Source organism: Hordeum vulgare, chromosome 7H (genome assembly GCF_904849725.1).
Source record: "Hordeum vulgare subsp. vulgare chromosome 7H, MorexV3_pseudomolecules_assembly, whole genome shotgun sequence".
NCBI classification, from domain to species: Eukaryota; Viridiplantae; Streptophyta; class Magnoliopsida; order Poales; family Poaceae; genus Hordeum; species Hordeum vulgare.
Window position 1 is genome coordinate 50,785,446 of NC_058524.1, and position 26,590 is coordinate 50,812,035.

At 45.0% G+C, this 26,590-nt stretch overlaps 1 protein-coding gene and 3 non-coding genes across 4 annotated transcripts; 1 reads left to right on the forward strand and 3 right to left on the reverse strand.

Annotated features, from left to right (window-relative positions):
• Positions 1-11,315: 11,315 nt before the first annotated feature.
• Positions 11,316-13,771, forward strand: LOC123411603 (exocyst complex component EXO70B1-like). Its single transcript, XM_045104568.1, has one exon. It carries the CDS (start codon positions 11,524-11,526, stop codon positions 13,519-13,521), a length of 1,998 nt encoding a protein of 665 aa, XP_044960503.1. The 5' UTR covers positions 11,316-11,523; the 3' UTR covers positions 13,522-13,771.
• A 1,199-nt stretch (positions 13,772-14,970) lies between these two features.
• LOC123414325 lies at positions 14,971-15,166 on the reverse strand. The gene has a single exon (XR_006614323.1). It is a non-coding gene; the product is annotated as a U2 spliceosomal RNA (small nuclear RNA).
• A 2,517-nt stretch (positions 15,167-17,683) lies between these two features.
• LOC123414312 lies at positions 17,684-17,879 on the reverse strand. Its single transcript, XR_006614311.1, has one exon. It is a non-coding gene; the product is annotated as a U2 spliceosomal RNA (small nuclear RNA).
• Positions 17,880-23,501: 5,622 nt separating this feature from the next.
• Positions 23,502-23,695, reverse strand: LOC123414327. Its single transcript, XR_006614325.1, has one exon. It is a non-coding gene; the product is annotated as a U2 spliceosomal RNA (small nuclear RNA).
• Positions 23,696-26,590: the final 2,895 nt, after the last annotated feature.

Consider the following 26,590-nt stretch of genomic DNA (forward strand, 5'->3'; position numbering starts at 1 on the left):
TCATGCGCTCCACCAAACGTTATCCACGATCGACAATTCATATAAGCTACCTATAAGAGGAACTTAAATAGCACACAGTGAAACATAGTTAACTGAAGGTGACGATTTTCTCAGGTATGTTCAGAGACAGTAAGTTTAGATAAAGATATTTGAGCGCTCGTTTGACTTAACTGAAATTAAACCATTCAAACATACAAGACAAAACCAAAGCATCCACGGCCTACAAATCTTCTTATCTGAACTAGAAAGTGCATGCACATCAAAGAAAAAATAGCAATAATACTAATGAATCACTTTAACCAAGCTCCGCATTTTCAGATAGGTGACTTCTACATCATCCATCGAACCTGCATTCAGAAGCAATAGAGTGGTAAGTTTCCTGTCCAAAATGACAAAAATTACAACAATGATACTATGAATGTAAATAATAAAATCAGATTGTAACCTGACCTTTATTCAGGTATTGTGTCATCATTTGACACTATAGGAGCATCTACATTTTCTCCCTCTATATCTCTTCTCATCCAATTTTGTTTCTGATGGGCAGTATCAAAAAGCTGAAAGAATTTACTGACATGATAAGGTTCTGTTTCCACATCATTCCATTCTTCACCCATATCAAAATTATCTCGAGGCATCATCTTCAAAACAATTGACCATCCTGGATAAAGATGGTCATCCACGTAGAATACTTGGTCAACTTGATTGGCAAATACAAAAGGTTCATCCTCAGCATTTTTACCAGTGTGAGTTAGACTAGAGAAATTCACAAGTCTACACCGATACTTATCTATTTGCATACCTTTTCCTTCAGTAACATCAACCCATTCACATTTAAATAGCACCACTGAAAATTTTAGGAAATAGTCTAACTCAATTATGTCCACAATCCTTCCAAAATACATGACATTTCCAAGAATAGGATTTCTATCACGTGCAGAAGAGTAGCTTGATGTTTTTGCTGTCACAACAACTCCACTATTTTGAGTTACTTTGTCATAACGCTTGGGTCTAAATCTGTATCCTTGAATATTGAATGCTCTATGTTTTGTTGCAACCTCAAGTGGACCACGGGCCAACCATCTAATTTCCTCACCAATGTTGTCACTACCTTTCTCCCTCTCCAACTGCATCACCTATAGGAACACAAAGAATAGAGTGCATAAGATACATTCTAATCCTAAATAAACTGAATCATTGTACTTACATGATCCTTGAACCATTCAGGAAATTGCTCATGCTGCATCTTCTCAAAGGTCCTTGGATCTATGCGTTTCTTGCGATTCTTCCTTCTCAAATAAGCCCCATGTTCTCTACAAAATATAAACAAGCACAATTTCAGTTCAAAACTTATTAATTAACAAATGCAGAGGTAGTGGCATGACATTTACTCCAAATAGGGCTTCACAGCGTCACAGTTGAACAACACATATCTATGGGCTTGTGTTGCTTCCTTATCCGTTAAAGTGTATACCATTGGTCTTCCCAATGGTTTCCCTACTTGAGGAAACAGCATCGATTGTTGTAGAAATAGTGAAGATTCAGAGTCCTCTGGGTTGTCATCATTCCTGGATGGTTGGTTATGCTTGGTGGAGAAACCCTGTAGATATCTTGAACAAAATGTCATGCACTCATCCGCTAAAAAAGATTCTGCAATTGAACCCTCTGGACGAGCTTTGTTTCGAACAAAGGACTTTAGCTCACCAAGATACCTATGCACATATATATCCAATAAGTTATAAATGTATATGCAAAAAAAAAGATTGTAAAAAGTTTAGGAGTGAAGATTGTAAGAAGTAACCAATGTATATGAATTAAATTACCTTTCAATGAAGTACATCCACCGATATGCAACTGGTCCTCCTATTTTACATTCACTTGCTAAATGGACAACTAAGTGCACCATAACTGTGAAAAAACCAAGAGGAAATATCATCTCCATTTTGCAGAGTGCAAGTTTGATTCTTTCTTCCAAACGGTCAAGCTCATCAACATGAAGAACTTTTGAACATATGCCTCGAAAATATGATGACAATTCAAATAGTACTGCTGTAACGTCATCTGGAAGAATACCTCTCGCAGCAATTGGCAGAAATTGATGCAATAGGACATGACAATCATGTGTTTTGAGGCCACTAATTTTTCCTTCAGTAAAATTCACACATTTCGATATATTTCCACAATATCCATCAGGAACTTTTATACCATAGATAATTTTGCAGAATAATTGTTTTTCTTTCTTAGACATGGTAAAGATAGTTGGTGGCAAGTAATACTTGTCTGAAGGTTTTTTCTGTGGATGGAGCTCCTCTCTAATATTCATATCTTCAAGATCTTGACGAGCCCGTAGATTATCTTTTGACTTCCCATCCAAATTGAGAAGTGTGCCTAAAATATTATCACACACATTCTTCTCTATATGCATCACATCAAGATTATTTCGAAGGAGATTACTGTCCCAATATGGTAATGTGAATAAGCTACTTTTTCCTTTGTAAGTTTTTGAGGTACTAAAATCTCCACATGCAGCTATGTCATCTAATACGGAGCGACCATAAGAGGTTATAGGCTCTGTTCTATTCTCAGTTGTTCCATCAAAAGCAGAAGCATCATTACGAAATTCATGATCAGGTGGCAGAAATCGTCGGTGACCCATAAAACAAGCTTTCTTGCCATATTTCAAGCGCTTGGTCCATACATTTGCACCGCAAGGTGGACATGCATAATCTCCATGCACCATATGTGAAGCAAGCATTCCTAATGCTGGGAAGTCATTTATGGTCCACAAGACAGCCGCCCTGAGTTTAAATGTTCTCTGTTGGGATGCATCATAGGTTGTCATCCCATTCACAAAAAGATCTCTCAGATCTTCCAAAAGAGGCTGCATAAAAACATGAATCTTATCTCCAGGGCTCTTAGGTCCATGAATAATTAAAGGCAATGACAGATAAGATTTCTTCATGCATAGCCATGGAGGCAGATTATACATGACTAGCACAACTCGCCAACAACTATATTCATTGCTCAGCATCCCATATGGATTAAATCCATCTGATGCTAGGCCAAACCGGATATTACGACAATCATCTGCAAATCCATGCTTCTCATCAAATTTCTTCCATGCCTCAGAATCTGCTGGATGTCATATCACTCCATGTTGCTTAATGCGCCCTTCATCATGCCATCGAGCTAGAGTTGTTGTTTCTTTGCACATGAATATCCTATTCAGCCACTCTTTGATTGGAAAGTATCTCAGAACTTTCATTGGTGTAGCTCTCTTTCTTTACTTTTTAGTTAATTTGGTTTCGGGCATTTTATCTTTCCACCTAGAAGCCTTGCATTTAGAGCAAAAATCATCATTGTCTGTATCTTTCCAGAACAACTGACAGTTATTTGGGCAGACATGAATTTTTTTATATCCTAATCCAAACTTCGATATGATCTTCTTGGCCTCATAAATTTTTTGGGGCAGAGCTTTTCCATTTGGAATAGCCATGTGCAGAATATTAAGTAGATCTCCAAATGACTTATCAGACCATTTGTTCATGGATTTTGTATTGAACAAAATTGAAAGTAAGGAAAGCTGAGACAATTCACATCCTGGCCACAAAGGCTTCTCTGAATCTTGAATTAATTTGTACAATGCTTCTGCTTCTTTAGTTGCTCCATCTGGAAGTGGATTTGAAAAATCTGCACTATCACTCATAGGCACATCACCATCATATATTTTCCTAATTGAATCCATAATCATTTCACGCATATTAGCATTTCCTTCAGTTTCAGGTTGTGGTTGTGGATCATCATTGTGATCGGATGAAGACTCACCGTGAAACACCCATTTGTCATAGCTCTAAAGCATTCCGTTCCACATCAAATGGCCACGAACATCATCCCTTGATAGTACTGAAGTGTGAACACAATCTTCACATGGACATCGGATCATTGTATCTGCTAGTATATCTTTATATGCGAACTCCAGAAATTCATCTACACCAACTGAGTATTGTGTACTCTCTCTTGGAAATCGCAATAGTAATTTGGTGGATTATAAATCCATTGCACACTACATAAAAATAACAAATATCGGGCCTTGTTTGGATACAAAGTATTATCAGAATACTATGGTTTCTACAAAAGAAATTAAATAATGTGAGGTGTTTCGCTAAACCAACAATTGTAGTTTCATAATCAGTTGTATTCTTGATATAGTGTTTTTTCTATATGTTTTATAAAAAGAGGTCCAGATCACTCTTGTCTCAAACTGAGAAAAACAACACTCATGTCATCCTGTCCTTAACTACCAAGCAGCTTGATTTGTAACTTGTAAGCACAATTAACATATTACTTATTCAGTCCTCTATATAGCATGCTCCACACTAGTTAAACATGATATTAATTTCTATTCTTCGTCTGATTAATCGCGTCCGCAAGTTCCTAAGTCAGCGCCGCGCGCACTTACTGATCTAGTTGTGTAGCTCCTTAGGTATAGCTAGCTAAGTCAGATTCAGTTGGGTAAGGAGTCAAAAAATACTGTAAAACAGTAGCAGCCAAACATATGAGTAGTTTCATTAAAACGGAGAAAATTGATGTTTTCAGAAACTATGTAGTATTAATTGATGATACATTATAATACCAAAGATTTCGAATACTACGGTATTTCAAAAACTACACTGCCAAACTAGCCAATCTCTGAATCTCTCTGTCAAACTAACTAGCCGGTCTCTCAATCTCTGTGTAAAACTAGGCTGTTACTGCATATAAGATTCAGAGATCACGGGATGACAGGATGAGGTACCTCTTTGAGCTGAGCAGGGGATCGGATTGGATAGGACTGGATGATCAATAGTTGAGGACGCGACCGCCGAGCACACTTGCGTGGGCGGCTCCAGCAGTCCGGTCAACACGGCGCACTCCTGCGCAGCGGTGCGCCGTGCGCGTCTGCGCGAACAAAAGCCGGCCGGGCGCCAAGCGGGGCAGGCAGCGGCAGGTCGCGGGAGTCAGTCTTCAGGCCGGTCGGGCGCCAAGCGGGGCAGGCAGCAGCAGGTCACGGGGCGATCTACCGATGGCTCTGGGCGGCTAGGCGGCCTGCTTGGCTGGCTCAGGCGACTGGTCGAGTAGTCGCCAGATGAGAAAGAGAGAGTTGACCGACCGTGCGTGGTTTTTTTTCCTACTGTTTTTTCGTTGAGAATTTTTTTTCATGTTGATTTGAGTCGCACGATGTGCAGAGTAGGTTGTTATTGGACTGATTATTTTCTCCAGTATGCAGATACAAGTCCCTCTTCTTTTGAACGATTGGAATACATGATTCCTAGCATGGAATACCTAGAGTGGATTCCAGTACGCAATATGCATATGATTGGAATACAGGATTCCTAGCCGGCTGATTCCACGATAGTCCCAGCAGAAACTATATGCAGTCTTTTTTTTTAATCTCAATTATATGCAGTACTGGATTCCTAGCGTTGAATACAGGCCCGACCCGCTGATTCTACTTTTCACGCCACAATAAAGTACAATATTAATTTTTATATGTCATATATGTGTATAATTAATATTAATTTTTATTAGTAGAGATATTTTCAATTTCATAAAAAATATAATTTACAACACATATATGACAACATATAAGATATGTTGCAATCTGTGTAGGACACCATCGTCACGAGTTACACATCTAGAACGCATATGCTACAACACTTATATGCGTATCTCTTGTGAATTTTACAACTTATAGTCAAAACGTTGTAGAATATGTGTTGCTTTATAGGGGGTATCCTTGTAGTGAACAATGTCGATGGATGAACTTTATATGTATATCATCTAGTTTTCATTTGAGTTGATGAACAATGTCGAAATATATGTATATGTATATATAGATAAACAGTGCAATACTTTGTATGTTGGTTCTTTCAATATATGGGGATGTACATTGATTTATATGTATATCATATATGTGTGGTGAATTATATATATGTGTTGGCAAGTATATGTGTGGTGAATTATATATCATATATGTGTGGTGAATTATATAAATGTGATGTCAAATATATATATATATATATATATGTGTGTGTGTGTGTGTGTGTGTGTGTGTGTGTGTGTGTGTGCTGTGAAATAATATAAAACAAAAAAAACAGGTACTATATGGGCTCTTTGCCGTCTGCCAGCTGATGGCAAAGACCTGTGCCATCAGCTGCCAGATGGCAAAGGTGCCACATGGCACCTAGCTGTGCATCCTGGGGTGTCTATATAGGCTCTTTGCCGTCTGCCTCCAGGGTGGGCAGACGGCAAAGAAGACGGCACGGAGGAGGGGGGAGGAGGAGGCAGACGGCAAAGAATAAGGGGGAGGCAGACGACAAAGAATAAGGGGGAGGCAGACAGCAAAGAATAAGGGGGAGGCAGACGGCAAAGCCTCCGTTAACCCCTAACGGAGGCAACGCCTGTCGGCTGCCGTCTCGAGCACTTTGCCGACTGCTCCTAAGGAAAGCTGATGGCAAAGAGCTTTGTCGTCCGCTTTGGGGGGACAGATGGCAAAGAAGGTCCTATGCCGTCATAGGCTGACGCAGAAATTTCGCCGGCCGTGAGATTCTTTGCCGTCTGTTGTTTTGTCTTTGCCGTCCGGGATTTAGTCTTTGCCGTCTATGATGGCAGACGGCAAAGAAGCTGATTCCTGTAGTGAGGGTGCCGAATCGTCTTGTGCCGTTGACATGTATTATCTGAAAGCTTAATGCACACGATTAGTCCTTTACGATACTGTCATCAATCACCAAAATTACTTAGGCATAAATATGCCCTAACAACTATCTTTAGAAGCACAAGAGCAAGGAGTTCACCGTTCTACCATGTCTATTACCTTTTGGAGGGTGGTGCCTCCTAGATTGGTTAGGTGTCGCTTGGGAGCCTCCTACTTCGTGTTGTGGAGTTGAACCAAGATGTTTGTAAGGGCAAGGAGATAGCCTACCTCGTGAAGATTTACCGTGAGTGAGGCTAGTCCTGTGTGGACAGAAGCCGTGGTGGAATAGACAAGGCCGCTTCTTTGTGGACCCCTTGTGGGTGGATCCCTCAGCGAACTCTCACAGCCATTTCCCTCTGTGGGTTGAAGTCTTCACTAACATGAACATACGATAGCGCCACCTATCGGAACCATGCCAAAAATTGTTGTGTCAACCTTTGCGTTTGATATCCCTGCCTTACCCTCTACTTTACACTTGCATGTTTTACTTTCCGCTCCTATACTCTTAGATGTGCATGTGTAGGGTGTACTTGACTAGTCATAATTGCTAAAACTGGCCCACACTTAAAATTGGGAAAATGCTAAGTTTTTATCCTGTCAAGTAGTCTAATCACCTCCCTCTAGACGTACTTTCGATCCTATATTGCGGCATGTTGGCTTGTGGCCCACTGGGTGGCTCCCCTTCGGTGGTTCTTCGCTCCAATATTGCTTGTTTATTCCAGAATAAATATATAAAAGTTTCGATCGATTTCGAGAACTTTCATTTCTTGCACAAAAAACAACACCACGGTAATTCTGTGAAAAACTGCGTCAGTCCGGGTTAGTTCTAAATAAATCATCTAAAGTGGATCAAAACCATATGAAAGTATTGTAAACATAGGCAAACATGGCATGGATACTTCATAAATTATCGATACATTGTTGGCGTATCAAGGAGGAAGAAGGCCAAGCATCTGTTCTATTTGATGCCTCTCTTTCCAGATACTGCATCGCTCTTGTAGTCACCAAGCCGAACCACAAGCCTAGTGCAAGTTAGACCACAGCCCATGTCCAGTGATCCCGGTATACCTCTATGCACGGTTATGACATTACTGCATCGCTCTTGTAGTCACTAAGCCGAACCACAAGCCTAGTGCAAGTTAGCTCACGGCCCATGTCCACTTAGCCTAGGATACCTCTATGCACGGGTATCACAGTAGGAAGAAGACAACGTGGATCATATCCTTGTGCACTTCATTTATGCTAGAGAGGTGTGACACTTATGCTTTGACTCTCTTCGGTTCAACATTCAATATTGTTCCATGGATTTGAACTTCACGAAATGGTGCCTACAACAAAGACAAAGATTTCGTGGACCAGTGTGGAGAGGCTTCGAGTCCTTCATCATTTTGATCGCCCGGTCTCTCTCGTGCTCGGGTGTTCAACAATCTAAGGCGGCAAAGGGTGCCAACACAACCATCGACAATAATCCTTGATGAGATTGTCGATTGAAGGAAATTTAGACTTAGTGGCGTGGGAGGTCTAAATCATTTTGTAAGAGACTAACCTAGTTTATATTTAGGGTGTTCATGTGGGTGTGTGGTCTTATGTGTACCCCTTACCGAGTTGTTCGCATGACAATAAAGTTCTTATAATTGTTATATGTCTTTTTCTATAAAATATGCTATGTTAGGGCATCCCCAATGCCGACCCTCAAGCCGCCCACATACGTACGAACCGGCGTTGTTCCGACGTGTTGTGCCATCTAACATGAGTGTGTGTCGGTCCGCCGATTGGTTCACACGTACTTTTTCCAACAAAGCTGAAGCAAAGTGGGGGGGCTTTGCAGAACTCTTGAGGGCGTGTTTGGTAGCCTACATGGAGAGTGTATGAGCCCAAAAGTTCCCTCCCCAACCCACTTTTCGCTGTTTGGTAGGGTGTATGGGCTGAAGAGAGCATGCATCAACTGATACAAAAAAGGGCCTCAGCATAGCTGAGCCCAACACCCCCGCAGAGGCGAGCTGAGGCCAGCTATGCTGAGCCCATGCACCCTCGCCCCCTCGCCCCCTCGCCCCCTCGCCCCGTCGCTCCGGCGGCCCCCCTGCGCCTCGCCCCCTCGCCCCGTCGGCCCCGTCGCTCCGGCGCCCCCCTGCGCTTCGCCCCCTCGCCCCGGTGGCCCCGTCGCTCCGGCGCCCCCCCTGCGCCTCGCCCCGGCGGCCCCGTTGCGCCTCGCCCCGGCGGCCCCCCTGCGCCTCGCCCCATCGCCCCGGCAGCCCCGTTGCGCCTCGCACCGGCGGCCCCCTGTGCCTCGCCCCCTCGCCCCGGCGGCCCCCCTGCGCCTCGCCCCCTCGTCCCGTCGCTCCGGCGGCCCCCTGCGCCTCGCCTCCTCGCCCCGGCAGCCCCCCCTGCGCCTCGCCCCGTCGCTCCGGCGGCCCCCCTGCGCAGTGCACCTCTTCCTCCTCCCTCTTCCTACCAAACACAGTCTCATCCAAACATGTCACAACACATGCATGACCACCAAACAACTAAAGATGCATGTATTCATCATGTCTATACTTAGCATGCATCAAGAGGGAACAACTATGCTAGGGTAAGAACAGCTGCCAAACACACCCTGAGAGTAGCCACGTAGGACTCCAACACCCCATGCCCACTAAATCCCCCTCATCGTCCCATTTTCTTCCATTTTGTCCCTTCTCTCCCCTTGCTTTACATTGACACCCTCATCTCCGATGTTGTCGTTGTACCTCTCCGGCCGGCACACAAGCATTGTCAGACCTCCGCAACCAGCATGACCCGCCCGCTCGCCTTTCATGACGGTGTCGTCCATCCACGACCCATCCGTTGTCACGTACACTTAGCCCCCCTGTCGACGTCGTCCATGATGGATACCATGCCTGACAGGTGTTCAATCAAATGTCATTGGGCTTATTTTCTAACGCCATGCCATTTATTATAGTACGAAGGATGGAGGGGTACTCGATCATGGAGGATGAGTTTGTTGTGTGATACGTGGTTGGCTCTATCCGCATATTTCGTACGTAGAAGGGGGACAGAGATCAGGTGCCTTGCCCATGGCAAGTCACGCCGCAACTTGCGGCTATGCATCTGCCACTCAAATGCTATCCAACGGACAACACCCATCTAAAGCAGAGAACCCCATACTTGACGCTCGGTCCATCCAGCAAAACACACATCAATTTTTTCAGCTCGATTCTAGTCATTAGCAATTTTCTAACCAGTTAACAGTACGAACAATTAGTTAAATATAAAAACAAATATGTTTTTAGCCTGTTTGAATTATACGGGTAGCATTGTATATTGAATAAGTGATCAACATTTTTCAGCCAATTAGGGCATGCACAACGCGGACCCTTAAATCACCCGCATTCTTTCGGACAACACATTTCAAACGCGCTTTATCATGTAACTCAGTCCCGCATCCGTCGGTCGACCAATCTGAACGTCGGGCGGTGAAGTCCGCCCGTGCCTCGCCCATGGTAAGCTCCCTTGCAAGTTTACTTGTATCTGGCTGGTTCAACGAGGGTGTCGGCCGCCCCCCTGTCGGAGAGCTCCTTCTTCTAGTCGCGCGGAGAGGTTGTCCCACGAGGCTTTGGCGCTCGATGACATGCCAATTTTGGTGCACGAATAAGGAGATCCGGAGTGCGATAATGCGGTTGTTGTCGGACATCGAGACGCGCGACACACCACTTCAATGCCAGCTCTAGTAAAAGGTCGCATAAGCCGACATGAATGAGGCACCCACTATCTGGAGTGGCACTCACCGCTTCGGGCGAAAAAGGACGCATGCGAGGAAGAGAGTTTTGGGTTGTCTAGGGTTGTCGGACGCGTGCATGATAGCGGTTCGAACGCCCACAAAAAAAAGAATGTTCAGACCAGTCGACGACGGATGTGAGACTGTTGAATGACGAAACACTTATGAACCGTGCTGTCTGGACGGATGCATGGGGTTTGGGATCCGCGTTGAAGATGTCTTAACTGACTAAAAAATGCTAATCACTTACATTCAGTATCCAATGCTTTTTATTTTAGTTGTATACAATGTTATTTGTATAACGCAAACAGCTGAACAAATGCGGGACTGGGTATTTTGCAAGGAAGCTTACCATGGGCGAGGCACGGGCGGACTTCACCGCCCAACGTTCAGATTGGTCGACCGACGGATGCGGGGCTGAGTTACATGATAAGGCGCGTTCGAAATGTGTTATCCGAAAGGATGCGGGGGATTTAAGGGTCCGCGTTGTGCATGCCCTAATTGGCTGAAAAATGTTGATCACTTATAATATACAATGCTACCCGTATAATTCAAACATCCTAAAAACATATTTATTTTTATTTTTAACTAATTATTCGTACTGATAACTGGTTAGAAAATTGCCAATGACTAGAATCGAGCTGAAAAAATTGATGTGTGTTTTGCTGGATGGACCGAGCGTCAAGTATGGGGTGTCTCTGTTTTAGATGGGTGCTGTCCGTTGGATAGCATTTGAGTGGCAGATGCATAGCCGCAAGTTGCGGCTTGACTTGCCATGGGCAAGGCACCTGATCTCTGTCCGTAGAAGGGGGGGCTTCTGGAGCAAGATGCCGGAACAAATCTGATGAAAACAAAGATTGCAATCAAGTGATTTCCCCATTTCCGCACTTCCAGAACCCCCAGCGCGGCCGTGACTGAACGAAGACTTTCTACTCCAATCCACTAGGCCGCAGCAGCAGCAGCAGCAGCAGCAGGCGCCAAGACCCTACCTCAGCTCAACCAATCCCCAGCCGGACACCATCCGCACCGGCCGGCGATGTCGGCGGCGCCCCCGCCGCCCCCGGAATCGGCCGCTACCAGCGGCGGCGGCAGCGACAAGGTCCTCGCCGCCGCGCAGCACATCGTCAAGTCCCTGGCCACCTCCAAGAACGCCGCCGACGACATGATCCGCATCCTCTCCGGCTTCGACAACCGCCTCTCCTCCATCACCACCGACCTGTTCCCCTCCCCCGACCTCTCCTCCGCTGAGTCGCCCGAGATCTCCTCCGCGGCCGCCTTCGACGCCGCCGAGCAGCTCATCCTGCTCTGGGACGCCACCCCGGAGGCCCTCGTCTTCGAGGCCCACGAGGACGACATCGCGCAGTACCTCACCGCCGTCGACGTCGCCGTCGAGCACCTCGCGCGCGGCGGCGCGGGCGCCGGCCGGGCCGGCGTCGCCGTCCAGCTCGCCATGGCCCGCCTCGAGGAGGAGCTCCGCCACCACATGGTCCGTCACGCCGTGCCGCTGGACCCCACGGGCCTCTGCTTCTCCCTCCGCCGCCTCTCGCTCGGATCCTTCGACGACCTCGACTTCGACGCCGCCACGCCGCACAGCGTCGACGCCACGCCGGAGACCGCGCGCGGCGGGCCGCTCGTCAGCCCGTTCGACGACCACTCGTTCGACCCCGTGCGCCCCGAGGCCGTCGACGACCTTCGGGCCATCGCCGACCGGATGGCGCGTGCGGGGTACGCGCGCGAGCTGGCAGATGCCTACTGCAACATCCGGCGCGACCTGCTCGACGAATACCTCTCCGTGCTGGGCGTCGAGCGCATCAGCATCGACGAGGTGCAGCGCGTGGAGTGGAAGCAGCTCAACGACAAGATGAAGAAGTGGGTGCAAGGGGTGAAGACGGTTGTGCGCGTGCTGCTTGCTGGTGAGCGCCGCCTCTGTGACCAGGTGCTCGCTGTGTCCGACGAGCTCAGGGAGGAGTGCTTCGTCGAGTCCACCAAAGGATGCATTATGCAGATTCTCAACTTTGGGGACGCCGTGGCCGTGTGCCCCCGCTCGCCCGAGAAGCTCTCACGGATTCTTGATATGTACGAGGCACTTGCCGAGGTAATCCCTGAAATGAAGGATTTGTGCCTCGGGAGTTCCGGTGACGGTGTGATCAGTGATGTTCAAGCAATTCTTGATAGGCTTGGGGAGGCCGTGAGGGGTACCCTTTTTGAGTTTGGGAAAGTTCTGCAGCAAGAGTCGTCGCGGAGGGCGATGACGGCTGGTGAGATCCACCCAATGACACGGTATGTCATGAACTATTTGAGGTTATTGGTCGTTTACAGTGAGACACTTGATGGCCTCTTGGATGATGATGGTGATGAGGGCAATGCTTTGGAAAGACCTGAGGATAAGGATCAGGATACGGAACACTTAGAGAGTATGGCCCCTCTTGGAAGGCGTCTTCTGAAGCTCATGTGTTATTTGGAGGCCAATTTGGAGGACAAGTCTAAGCTTTATGAAGATGCTGCCCTGGAGTGCATATTTTCAATGAACAATTTGCTCTACATTGTTCAGAAGGTGAAGGATTCCGAGCTTGGGAAGATTTTAGGTGATCACTGGGTAAGAAGGCGCAGCGGGAAGATTCGGCAATACTCAAAGAGCTACCTAAGGATTTCTTGGATGAAGACTTTGTCTTATCTCAGGGACGATGTACATGGGAGTGGGAGTGGGAGTGGCAGTGGCAGTGGACATTCAGGTTCTAGGATGTCCATCAAGGAGAAGTTCAAGAACTTCAACTTGTCCTTTGAGGAAATTTACAGGAACCAGACACTCTGGAAAGTTCCAGATCCTCAGCTCCGAGAAGAGCTGAAGATATCTATATCTGAGAATGTGATTCCGGCATATCGTGCTTTTTTGGGAAGATATGGTAGTCAAGTGGACGGGGGAAGAAACTCAGGAAAGTACATAAAGTACACCCCAGAGGACCTGGAGGGTCAATTGTCTGATTTATTTGAGGGCTCACCAGGGTCTGCCAACCACTCTAGGCGAAGAACATAGTTCATAGTTAACAGGATCTGGCTTCAGGTATGTCTTGTTAAAGTGGTCTTACATTTGTTGAATTTCCATACACACGGTATCTGTTAAATGGCTATTTGTTCATTTAGCAGCCTTTACAATACTGTGATACGAACCAGAGTCTTCTGTATGTCTACTTTTGCATGCTGTGCACTAAGAAATATTGTACATGGAATCATGGATTGGTTCTACGTGTATGGTCTTCTTTCTGAATATTATGTGTTAGCTGCAATTGACCATTTGGTACTACATAAGACATTGAAAATCACCGTGATCTTGTTCGACTGGGTTGACCAGGGGGGAGGGGGGGTCAATATTAGCTCAACCGTGCCCGTGCAGGCATAACCAATTTAGAATTGTTGCTTGAATATGATATTCAGTTCAATGAGAACGAACTTCATTGTCAAATTAGTTTGTTATCAGAAATGGTGGATACTTAGTGATCAATTTTATTGACAAACATTAGATTTAGGAATGTGCTTTAAGAATGGCTGGTTCATTTAGAGAACTACTTGACATGTGATAAGTGCGAAAAGGCAGTATATTGCCTATAACGTATTCTAGCATCATCTTATGAATAAGCATATGTTTTTAGCAGTAATGAAATGGAAGTGTTTCATAGTGAACTATTGCTATTATGTGCTTGTAAGCCTGCAGGGTGATTTCAATTTTCAAATCTCTGACTTGGCTTGGCAAAATGACTGGGTTTCGCTAGATCGCCCATATGAAGAAAGATAGGCAGCAGCCAGCAGGTATATATCAATATATGTGCTTCATTAGTAGAACTGTTATCCAACTAGTAAAACTATATAAGGTTGAATTATCTCAACATTGCTTGTGCCTGTCAATAAGATTGTTGAGGTTAAGCCTTTACTATTACATGACCAGAAGGGTTTGTTGAACCTGCAAATCTGGATAATTAGTGAAAGACCCACACCTCTTATTTACAGTGCTAAGATTACATACTTGATTAGACTTGGACTCGAACTAGATTAGGAATTCAGGCATCCCCTTTCAAGATAGACCGATGATATCGATTTGTCCCATCCCTTTTGGTTGAGTAGTCAGGTAACTGCTCTGCTCGCCTACTCGAGACATATTCCAAGTTTTTTTAGGGGAGACATATTCCAATTTTAGCACCCTACTCATCATTTTCTCCTTGATGAAAAGGATATAGGCTTGCAATCACAATGCATTGCCAAGGAGTCATTTCCCAACACCTAAAGCTGACAGTAGACCGAGCTATTTATTTTTCCCATGAAGATACCCTGAGGTTGATTATTTTTCCCACTTGCCCAATCTGCGTCTCAATATCCTTGTACACTCTTCTCTTTTCGAACTGCAAGTCCTTTGCCACACAACCTTTAAATACCTCTGGTTCCAGTACACATACATTTCTTAATTTTACCGAAAATTTTAAGTTAGTTTTGGTTGGGGTGCGCCTGCCTGGGCTGTAGTGCAACACCCAGGCGACAACAGACGACCCCAGTGGCAAGCCACTGTGGTGGACCCTCCCCCATAAAAAATAAATTTAATATCGTTGTGGGGACATGACCCACATATCAGATATTAAACTGATAAGAACAGATACTACACTTGATCTTAGCCAAAAGGCCGAGAAAGGTATGATTCGGAAGTGTGCCCTGCCCCTCCTCTTATAGCTTCCTCTGCCTCTTCTCCGCTATCCATTGGCGAGGTGGTCCTAATAAGCGAAACGAAAGAGCAGAGAGAGCCTCTCGTTCGTCTGGGCTTCATCAGGCCCGGTAAGAACACAATGGCAGCAATGCTTCCACGGCCCAGTATTACAGATTGTGTGACCAATGGAACTGCATTGGGCCAGCCCATTATAAGTGAATAAAGAACGTCCACTGGGCCGGTTTGGAAAGCCTTCCAGAAAGTTTCAGAACCTCTTTTACTGACTTTTCTTTAGTTTTTCCTTTTCTTTTATTTATTTCCTTCTTTTTACTACTTCCTGTTTCTTTCTTTTCTTTTAATTTTCATATTTCCTTTTTCGAATTTATGTTTCTTCGAAAAACTGTTTTTAGTATGAAATTTCAAAATGTTTTGCTATTTTGAAAATTTATTCAGAAATTCAAAAAATGTTCGCGTTCTCAAAATATTGTTACATAAAATGTTCCCATTCAAAAAAAATTGTTCATAACTTAAAAAAATGTTTTCAGTATCGAAATTTATTTGAAAATTCAAAAAATGGTCTTGATTTAAAAAAAAGTTCACACATTCAAAAATGTTACTTTAAAAAAAATCAGGTTTCCGAAAAATTCTTAAAATTTGAAATCATGTTTAGGAATTAAAAAAATGGCGATTTTTAAAATTTTGTTTGGATTTTTTTAAACAAGTTTTTCAAATTTTGTTTATGAACTTAAATAATGTTCTGAATGCTCCAACCCCTTCCATTCGGCCGCCAATGCCCTTTCTCCTCCACCATTACAATCAACTCTTCTTTGTATGTTTCAACACCACCATTCTTATTGGCATGCTTTGCATGTCTTCATCCATCTGCACGCACATGGGGAGTGGTTGGGTTCTCTACCAAGTCATCATCAACAACATTGGTGTTCCTTATCCTCTTTGGTGTGGTTTCAAAGTTTGTTCTTGTCCACTTCTCATGTCCATCAAGCTCCTAGCGGCAATGATGCAATGTAAATGGTTTAGAGCAGTTTCTCTTGTTCCTTTATGTGTGAAGAGATTGCATGGCGTGCTCATAGGCACTCCATTACACAACCCTAGAGAACACTTGAGTTGTGACACTGTGTCAAGATCGGCCGGTGATGTCGACCTACTGCATCCTCTAGAATTTCTACACTCTACCATCATTGATAGTTTTCCACATCAAAAGATTAGCTTAAAGCTTGGTGTACCAGCCATGCTGCTCCGAAAAATTATACCGACCACTGTTTGGGTTATGCAACTGAACTCGCTTGCTAATCGCTGGCCTGGGTGGACTCAGTGCTGGACGGGAAATCATTACAGGTTCAAATAAGGTCAGGGTGCTACTTACACTACTACACCGTCGTACGACCTTTCAACAAAATGGTACCTATAACCGAAACCGACACAAGTGGCAGACAATGAATATAGTGTACAAAGTGAACTCCTGTGCGACGCATCGTGACCGGAGGCGAAGCGAACTTGCCAGGCGTTGGGGTAGCCGACACAGGTGCAAGCTCGTCGTCGATCAGCTGCGGCGTGCATGGCGTCTCGGCCACAAAGCTGGGCTCCTGGCCCAGTAGCGCAAGGGGCCCGAGCGGAGGTGGGCTTGCACCCGGGGTTTCTGCGTCCGGGCCTTCGCATGGGCCGTCCTCGTCGGGGTCAATACCGGCCGGTGTGGCGGTGGAGACACCGTTAGTCTCGTCCTCCCGCGCCAGGCTGCGTGTGGGCCAGTCTGCAGAAGACTCCAAACCAGTAGCAGGGCGTGACCCAGGCGAATCGCCACTTTGTCCTGACACAGGATCAATGCCAGGGGCGCAGATGGGCCCCGCTGGTTGGGTGTCCGGTACGTCGCTGCAGGGAGGGGGGTCCTCCTGATCCCGAGGTGCGCCCTGGTTGGTCACAGCGTTGCTGGGTCCAATGTGTCCGCACGACCCCGCGCTAGGCGACATGCGGTTTGAATCGTCGTTGGTCCGGCCCGCAGTCGTGGGTGGGTTCTGGGCCAATGGGTGCTCGCGAGCTGGCGGTGCTTCTGATCCTGTCGGGCAGGGCGCTGTTGGCACGGCATCTTTCGCAGGAGCGGCCACAGGGGGTGGCCCCTTTGGCTGCCAAACCCGCTTTCCCCTTTTGGCAAAGCGACGAGGGTGTTGGGCCCCGCCGCGCTGACCGGGCCAGCCGTCCATCTTGTTCCCTGCGTAGCGTACGGGCGGCGGCGCTGCCGAGCGAGTGGATGGCCAGTTAGAGACGGCCACCCCGTCGGCTCGAAGCGCACGGCCTGCCTCTTGCCCAATCTGCGTCTCAATATCTTTGTACTCCAGTACACATACATATCTCAATTTTACCTTTGCTGCATCATAGCCACAATTTCAGGAACAATTTAGTTGCAACAAGTGGTCAAATCAAAGAGGTGCTGAGAATTTGACTTAGCGCAGCCAGAACATAGACATTTTCTTAGGGAAATTTAAGTTAGTTTTGGTTGGGGTGCGCCTGCCTGGGCTGTAGTGCAACGCCCAGGCGACACCCGAGGGCCCCAGTGGCAAGCCACTGTGGTGGACCCTCCCCCACAAAAAATAAATTTAATATCGTTGTGGGCACATGGCCCACATATCAGATATTAAACTGATAAGAACAGATACTACACTTGATCTTAGCCAAAAGGCCGAGAAAGGTATGATTTGGAAGTGTGCCCTGCCCCTCCTCTTATAGCTTCCTCTGCCTCTTCTCAGCTATCCATTGGCGAGGTGGTCCTAACAAGCGAAACGAAAGAGCAGAGAGGGTCTCTCGTTCGTCTGGGCTTCATCAGGCCGGGTAAGAACACAATGGCAGCAATGCTTCCACGGCCCAGTATTACAGATTGTGTGACCGATGGAACTACATTGGGCCAGCCCATTATAAGTGAATAAAGAACGTCCACTGGGCGTTTCGGGAACTGTTTTCCTGGCCGGTTTGGAATGCCTTCCAGAAGGTTTCACAACCTCCTTTACTGACTTTCTTTAGTTTTTTCTTTTATTTTAGTTTTTCTTCTTTTTCCTATTTCTTTCTATTCTTTTCATTTTCATATTTCCTTTTCCAAATTTATGTTTCTTCTCAACAATGTTTTTAGTTTGAAATTTCAAAATGTCTTGCCATTTTCAAAATTTATTCAGAAATTCAAAAAATGTTCGTAGTTTTCAAAATATTGTTAGGTGTTTCATAAAATGTTCCCTTTTAAAAACAATTGTTCATAACTTAAAAAAATGTTTTGAGTTTCGAAATTTATTTGAAAATTCAAAAAATGTTCTTGATTTAAAAAATTCACATATTCAAAAATGTTAAGGAATTTATTTAAATATATATCAGGTTTCCTAAAATTTCTCAAAATTTAAATACATGTGTTAGGAATTGAAAAAATGTTCGCTTTTTTTTATTTTGTTTGGATTTTTTTAAACAAGCTTTCCAAAATTTGCTTATGAACTTAAATAATGTTTTGAATGCTCCAACCCTTTTCATTCGGCCACCAATGCCCTTTCTCCTCCACCATTACAATCAACTCTTCTTTGTATATTTCAACACCACCATTCTTAATGGCATGCTTTGCATGTTTTCATCCATGCGGACGCACATGGGGAGTGGTTGGGTTCTCTACCAAGTCATCATCAACAATATTGATGTTCAGCCTTTGCCTCTTTCGTGTGGTTTCAAAGTTTGTTCTTGTCCACATCTCATGTCCATCAAGCTCCGAGCGGCAATGATATAAAGTAAATGGTTTAGAGTAATTTCTCTTGTTCCTTTCTCTGCGAAGAGATTGCATGGCGTGCACATACTCATCATGGTCACTCCGCTTGGGCGTGCAAGGTTCACTTGCTCAGCACATATGGGCCACCGACTGAATTGGTGTTGGATCAAAGTCCAATGATGAGGGAGAGACCCGATCATGCGGTTGGAGGGAATGGTCACATTGTTATTGCAGTACTCCTCGGTCCTTTGCTGAAATTTATGCTTGTTTGGTCAGCACTGACCGTGGCATCAAGAGAGATGTTGACCCAAACTTCACACAAACATTTGTCTTCGTCGATCTTGTAGATACATGACCTACTCATCTTCTTGTTTACTTGACTCTTCTCGATCTTGTCCACCACATTGGCATTTCTTGTTTTGGGTATATGACATTGTCATGGCAAATTGGCAATATCGTCGAGGTCGAGTGTGTGGCTTACATCCAATTATTCTTCCATGGAAGCGACGGCATCATCATGCAATTGCTCACTGTAAAAAGTAAAGAAATAACCTAGCAATCAATATCAAATCATATATTGTTCTCTCAAGCAATTGCAAACCAAAAAGGAAAAGGGGAAAAGGGAACAAAAATACCTTGTGGGCATATCCTCAAGCACATCGGCCTCGCTCATGGTCTCATTCGAATCCAGATTGTCCTCGATCGCCGAAGGTGAGGGGGGGGGGGGGGTGGCGCGGCTCCAAGAGGTCGTGAAGTAGTCATCGTCTTCGCGGGGAGTCGAAGGGGAAGGTTGAGGGAGTCCGCAACCTCCTCCTTCGTCGTCACCACCATGTTGTCGGCGGCCTTGGTCGGTGGTCGAAGATCCCGTTTGACGGTCAATGTTGGCAAGATAGAAGTCCCTGAAGATTTAGTTTAATCGTTGAAGACAACCTTAAAAATGTATGAAGACATTGAAGACAATGATGATGTGTGAAGCCGTTTGCTTGAAGACAATGATGGTGTGTGAAGTTGTTTGCTTGAAGACAATGAAGCGTGAAGACTTAGACTTTTGATAGTTTCAAGATGGGCCGAAGATATCAATTCGTCTCATCTTGTTATATTATAATAGCGGCCTCTAGGACCTACCCTTTTTTTCCGAGGGCCCCTAGGACCTACCCTTTTGGTTTAACATTGAGGTAAATGCTCTGTTCACCTACCTGAGACATATTCCAACTTTTTTTTAGGGGAGACTAGCAAAAGAGCCCGTACGTTGCAACGGGAAAAAAAAGATCATAATCTTCAATGGGCGAACAAATTTTGCTGCATCATCGGGATACACTATTACTTTCAATTTCATGAAATCTTGAACATTTTCTTAAAATCGTGCACATATTTGAAAGCGTGAAACTTTTCTAAATTAGTGAACACTTATTAATTCATAACCATTTTATATAAGTAAGAATATTTTTTGAATTCATGAATATCTAATACTATTGGAAGATAATTTTGAAATTGGGAAAAATAAAACAGTTTTCTTGAGTTGACGAACATTTTTTTGAAATTTATTGGAACAATTTTTGAAATTCACGAACATTTTTTTTATTTAACAAATATTTTTTAAATTTAAAAACATTTTTTGAAATGCATGATCATTTTTTGAATGAATAAACTCTTTTGTAAGTCACGAACAATTTTTGAATTTTTAGGATATTTCCCATCGATAAAAATTTATTGGATTGTTAAAATTTTATTCAATTTCATTAACATTTTTTAACACAGGAAATTTTATAAAAATCATGAATATTTTATTATTTGCCAAACATTTATTTTCAATGTTCCAACAACCTACTATTTATGATTTATTGTAAAAGGTTTACATACCCATTCCGTTTTATCTTCAAAAGGTACATAGTGATGGATTTTTAGGAACAAAAGAAAAAACATAATGCGCTGAATATGAAGAGTTGGATGCAAAAGTTATACCATCGTTTGTTCCGCATGTCATTTAATAGCAGTCTTTTTTCTCAAATACAGACCCAAATGTGTGCCTCTTGTATCAGAAGAAACTTTAAGATGACAAAAAAAACTACTACAAAAGAAGGAACTAAGAGGCTAAACTATCAATAAACTGTTAAGGGAAAACTACATCATTTCCTGATTACTTTATTCTCTTATATACATGTAGATGTTACCGTGTCATGATGCAAGGCTCATCACAATCAAGAGAAATCATATTGAAGATCATTGTCTTTGCTTGTTTGTTATTATGCTCTACAAGAATCAATATCCTGACAATACAGAAAATGGACACGTGATATCTGATAGAAGAGAACAGGTGGTGACCCTAAACAATATCTTGCTCTTGCAAAAGATCCAACCTAAGGAGATCCATGAGGGAAGTGTACAATGGAGCTGCGCGGAGGACTGCCTCTCTCAGAATAGAAGCATGCTAGATTCTCCCTTTCAACTTACGACATCAGCAACGTTAACATCAACCCTGTACTTAATTAGCAGCTTCACGCTTTTCAGGGCACCAACTTGAACTGCATAATGTAATGGTGTGGCTCCATCCTGCAAATTCGGGCAGACTAAATTCAAAGGCCAGCATACAGGAATAATCTTAAACTCAAAACTACACCTACACTGTTGCTAGTGAGGAACCAAACCCATCGAACAAGTGTTAAAGTGTTAACGCCACTTTCCAAATTTTGGTTAGAATCTTCTACTTTGTTATGGGGTTAAAGAAAAATAAATTACAAGAAGGATACCCTATCCGTGACATCAGGATTTGATCCTTTTCTTAGGAGATGACTAATGACAGCCTCCTTTTTGCCTGTTATCGCCTTGTGAAGAGGAGTAAAACCATCCTGTATCAGCAACATCACCAATATTAACACCACTATCCTAGATGGGGTTATGGACAGGCATCACAACAATTAAAGCATAGCCTACTTTATCAACTAAATCGATATCAACACCATTATCCAGCAGCTTGTCCATGAAAGGTATCTGCAGCGCCGGCGCGTATGTATGAAGCGGATGCCATTTCGGCTGCACCAATCAATGCAATTTCAGAAGTTAAAATCAACATCAACGTTCCAACATGCCACATATCTACTATATTACTCGCTGCTCAGATGTCCTAAAAAAGATAAGTTTATATGCTAGAAAGATCATTCCCCTTGTTTCTACATCATTTGATGTGGCTAGCATCGACGAAGAAATGGCTCACCCCCAATGCACTGCATTTTACTTTAGCAACCAGCATAACCACCTAAAGTCCTAAATAACACTCTCCAAGACAGTGGGGAACACTCAAAATGGTACGAAGACAATGAAACACACTTAACTGATGATATTTTGGTCCCCGATGCGCAGCTCGTCCCCGCGCCGCACCAAGCCCCTGCAGCCACCGCCAAGCCGGAAAAGGAATGGCCGTTCTCGCCTTCGTGGGCGTCGAGGGACAAGGTCATCGCGAAGCTGCACGGGTCGAGGCCATCACCAAACCCTACCGCCGGATCTCCGCTCCCCAACCCTTCCCCACTGGTGTTCTTGGCGGCGGCGGGCACCGTGAGCCCGCGACGGCGCCACCAGGAGCAGGGGCTGCCCACGACGCGGACTCGCGTGCGGCAAGCTCTCCTTTCTTCTACAGCATGGGCTGCAAATGGGATATCCTGCTGGTGGGCGGCACACGACTCCCCAGCGCAAACCCTCGCGAGGCGAGGCCGGAGAAGGCCGGGGCGAGGTGGATCCGGGTTGGGGTCAACAGATCCGAGCGGCTCCAGCTCGGATCTGGCCAGAGATGGGGCGAGGTGGCCGACGGCGGAGCTTTGAGCTCGGGCTCCCATGGCGGCAGCCTCGCAGCAGGGAAGAGGGAGACCGAGTGAGGGAGAAAGGAAACGTTTTTTTCCAGATCCACATAGGGAATGCGGGTTGAATACCTAGAAATGGAGGGGGTTTTGTGCAAAACTACCGATGACGTACGACAGAAGCGATCGGCGCTTTATTATTAGGGAAGATATATTCAAATTTTAGTATCCTACTCATCAGTTTCTCCATGATGAAAAACTTATAGACTTGCAATCACAATGCATTGCCAAGGAGTCATTCCCCAAGAATGAAAGCTGGCAGTAGAGCGACCATTTTCACACAACCTCAATTCAATTCCTCTATGCTCTATGGGTGTAGTAGACCGAGTTATTTATTTTTCCCACGAATATGTTAGTACCCTGAGGTTGATTATCTTGTCACCGCACCACTTTGCCCAATCTGCATCTCAATACCCTTGGACTCTAGAATTTCTATACTTCCGCCATTGATAATTTTCCACGTCACAAGATTGGGTTAAAGCTTGGTATACCAGTCATGCTTCTCCGAAAAATTAAATCGACCACTGCTTTGGGTTATCCAACTGAACTCGTTACAGGTTCAGATGAGGTCAGCGTGCCTTTATTCCTTGGTTATTCTGAGTAGCCGCTGGTGAATTTTTCCCCAGCTGTTTTTTTCTTTTCTCCTGTGATTCATTATCCTTTATTCAAGTCAGCTTTGGTTGCAGCAAGAATAAGAACATTTTTCTTAGGAAAATCTAAGTTAGTTTTGGTTGGGGTGCGTCTGCCTGGGTTGTAGTGCAACACCCAGGCGACACCCGAGGGACCCAGTGGCAAGCCACTGTGGTGGACCCTCCCCCATAAAAAAAAATTAATATCGTTGCGGACACATGGCCCACATATCAAATATTAAACTGATAAGAACAGATACTACACTTGATCTTAGCCAAAAGGCCGAGAAAGGTATGATTTGGAAGTGTGCCTTGCCCCTCCTTTTATAGCTTCCTCTGCCTCTTCTCCGCTCTCAACCGGCAAGGTGGTACTAAACGAAAAGAACGAAGAGTGTGCTGCACTCGGCCAACCAACTTATGCACCTGGATTGGGCTAGACCATTTTCTCTACTATTAAAGCAGGATCTGCCGTCGTGATGGTTCAACCAGGTTCGACCTCTCGTTCGCTCGTTCCCCCACCCTCCAGCCCGACCCCACCCACACTCGTGCGAACCGCTCCTCTCGCGCACCCCCCCACCGCCCGGTGCCGCCGCCACCGCGCCCGCCCTCCTCACGGCTCCTTTCCCCGTCCCCCTCGCGCCGCCGTCCCCGCCTCCTCATCCCATGGATGCGGCTCATGGCGCTAGGGCCCGGGCGCGTGGGCGCCGCCGCGCTAGTCTCTACTATTAAAGCAGGATCTGCCGTCGTGATGGTTCAACCAGGTTCGACCTCTCGTTCGCTCGTTCCCCCACCCTCCAGCCCGACCCCACCCACACTCGTGCGAACCGCTCCTCTCGCGCACCCCCCCACCGCCCGGTGCCGCCGCCACCGCGCCCGCCCTCCTCGCGGCTCCTTTCCCCGTCCCCGCCTCCTCATCCCATGGATGCGGCTCATGGCGCTAGGGCCCGGGCGCGTGGGCGCCGCCGCGCTAGCAGAAGCTACAGATCCCGCTCGGGGACACTCGGCGTCGTGCTCCCCGACGGACAGCGCATGGGAGGCCGGCCTCCGCAACGTGCTCCTCTTCCACTCACTGTCGCCCCGCCGCCTTCGCTCGCCCATGCGCCGTCCCGTCGTCTCCCCCTCCACGCCCCCTGGGTGCTCAACAAGAGCAGAGCGGCTCGTCATCGGCCCTAGCAAGAAGCATAAGCAGAGTAGGAGAACGGCCGCATGAGTGGTGCGCCGTCAGCTCGCCCTCGCCGGCATCGGCGCCCCTCATCCTCCCACGTACAGCCAGCCCGCCGCCGCCATCCCCAAGGTGAGCTATCTGGGCTAGGGTTCACCGGAAAAAGGAAGAAATAACACTCACTACACGAAGAAGCATTTACCTGAAGACATTAATAGAGTTTTCACATAGAATGTGTTCTTTTTTTTCTCCCTTAAATTAGACGATCAAGAAACTTGATAAGCGTCATGTTGGTTCAGGCTTGGTGCTAGATAGTTGGCCCCTATTTATCCTGGACAAGTAATGTATTCTCAAATTTATATGGTTAGTTGTATCTTTTTGTGTGTTGGAGCTACAGATGCATTTTGGTCATTTAGTGAAACTGAAATCTGCATCTTCAACTCATAGTTTGCCAATTTGGATTATTTGTGAGAATAATCCTACCTGGTTATATACATGACAAAATTTCTTGAAATTTATTCATATTGTTCTTGGGTACTTATACAGTCAAACTCTGTAGGCAATTGGTTGAGATACATGATAGACACTTTAACATATCTTCTTGGAAGCCATTTAGTGCTTCAATGAATAATTGTCACTTGTGTGGTGCACGCTTTCATTGTTTTGTGGGCTGCTTCCTGTCTGGCGTGGTCGAAGAATTTTTAGAGGTATGGTTCATCTTGTGTGCGGCCTTTAGTTTGAGTTTCTGTTGAAACATTAAAGTTCCTTTCCTGTAGACCCCTCCTTTTTCATTTTATTAGTTGTGTGTAATAGAAAATCATCTATAATCATTTTTTAACTACAATCTGATGCAAAAGAGTTATGTTTAGTTCCCATAGTTCATCCATTATATGTTTGCTTTAAAAACAAATAACTCGGCGGTCCAAGTTCTGATCATGCTCCGATTGAGATTATGCAGTCCTCCTTGATCTTTTTTTCTGTATGCTTGCATCTCCTTAGTGTCCAAGTTCTGATCATGCTACGATCTTGTTTCAATTTTTTTCTAATAGATGTATGTACCATGATGATTGAGGACGTGTATCGGTGGAAATAAATCTGAAGCAAATAAGTAAGTCGCCTCCATCAGCAAGGCTACGAATAAGATGCACCATAATAATAAGATGTTTGCCTGTTTTCAAATGATGAGTTGTTTCAGAATTGTTAGAATAAGCTGGCCCTCGTTCTTTTTCTGTTTGAATTAGATTTGCTTGTTCCAAAATTTTCACACATGTGGTGTGATGTATTGATCTTGGTCTTGTTTTGTTTCTCAGAGACACCTGGTGATGTATCAAAATCTATCCTGCAAAATGAAGGAGCGCTGAGGATGATGGTTTTCATGTTGGCTTGGATGTTGTTGGTTCGGTAGTGGCCTCTAATATGTCACGTAAGATCTTGGGGTATCATATTTGCTCATTCTCCATTAGATTTCCCTGTTCATTGTAGGATTTTTCCTGTTATGTTGGGTTAGTCATGTCGCCTGTAGGGATACGCTGTGGCCGCGAGCCATGTGTGTGCTTGTGACAAGCATGCTAGGTACTATTTAGTTTTATTAATGCAAGAGGAAAGTAACTTGATAGTTTGAAATAAAAAATGATTCTCGGAAGATTTGGTCATGGTGCAGTATTCTTATCTTAGGCTAACTTATTATTTCTTGTAGAAACTTGAAAGATATGTCTAGAGAATAAATGTACATGTAAATTTGGTACATATAGTTTCAATAGATGTGCAGTTCACTTTCAGTTATATGTAGGTTACTAGCATGCTTTTATTCGAGGTCTTTGCCAAGTGGTGTGTGGCTGAATTAGATGGCAGTTCTTCCATCGGTTGTTGCTGGTCATATAGAGTTTACCTTTGATTTTCTATATGGTGTATTTGTGTCGAGTTCTCTTGACAAAATTTGATGTAGTTTTCTGCAATAATTAGACTGGTTGGTATCATTTGGTGACCTATGAAGCTGTATAGTCACATGCTATCTTGTAGAAGGAATAAC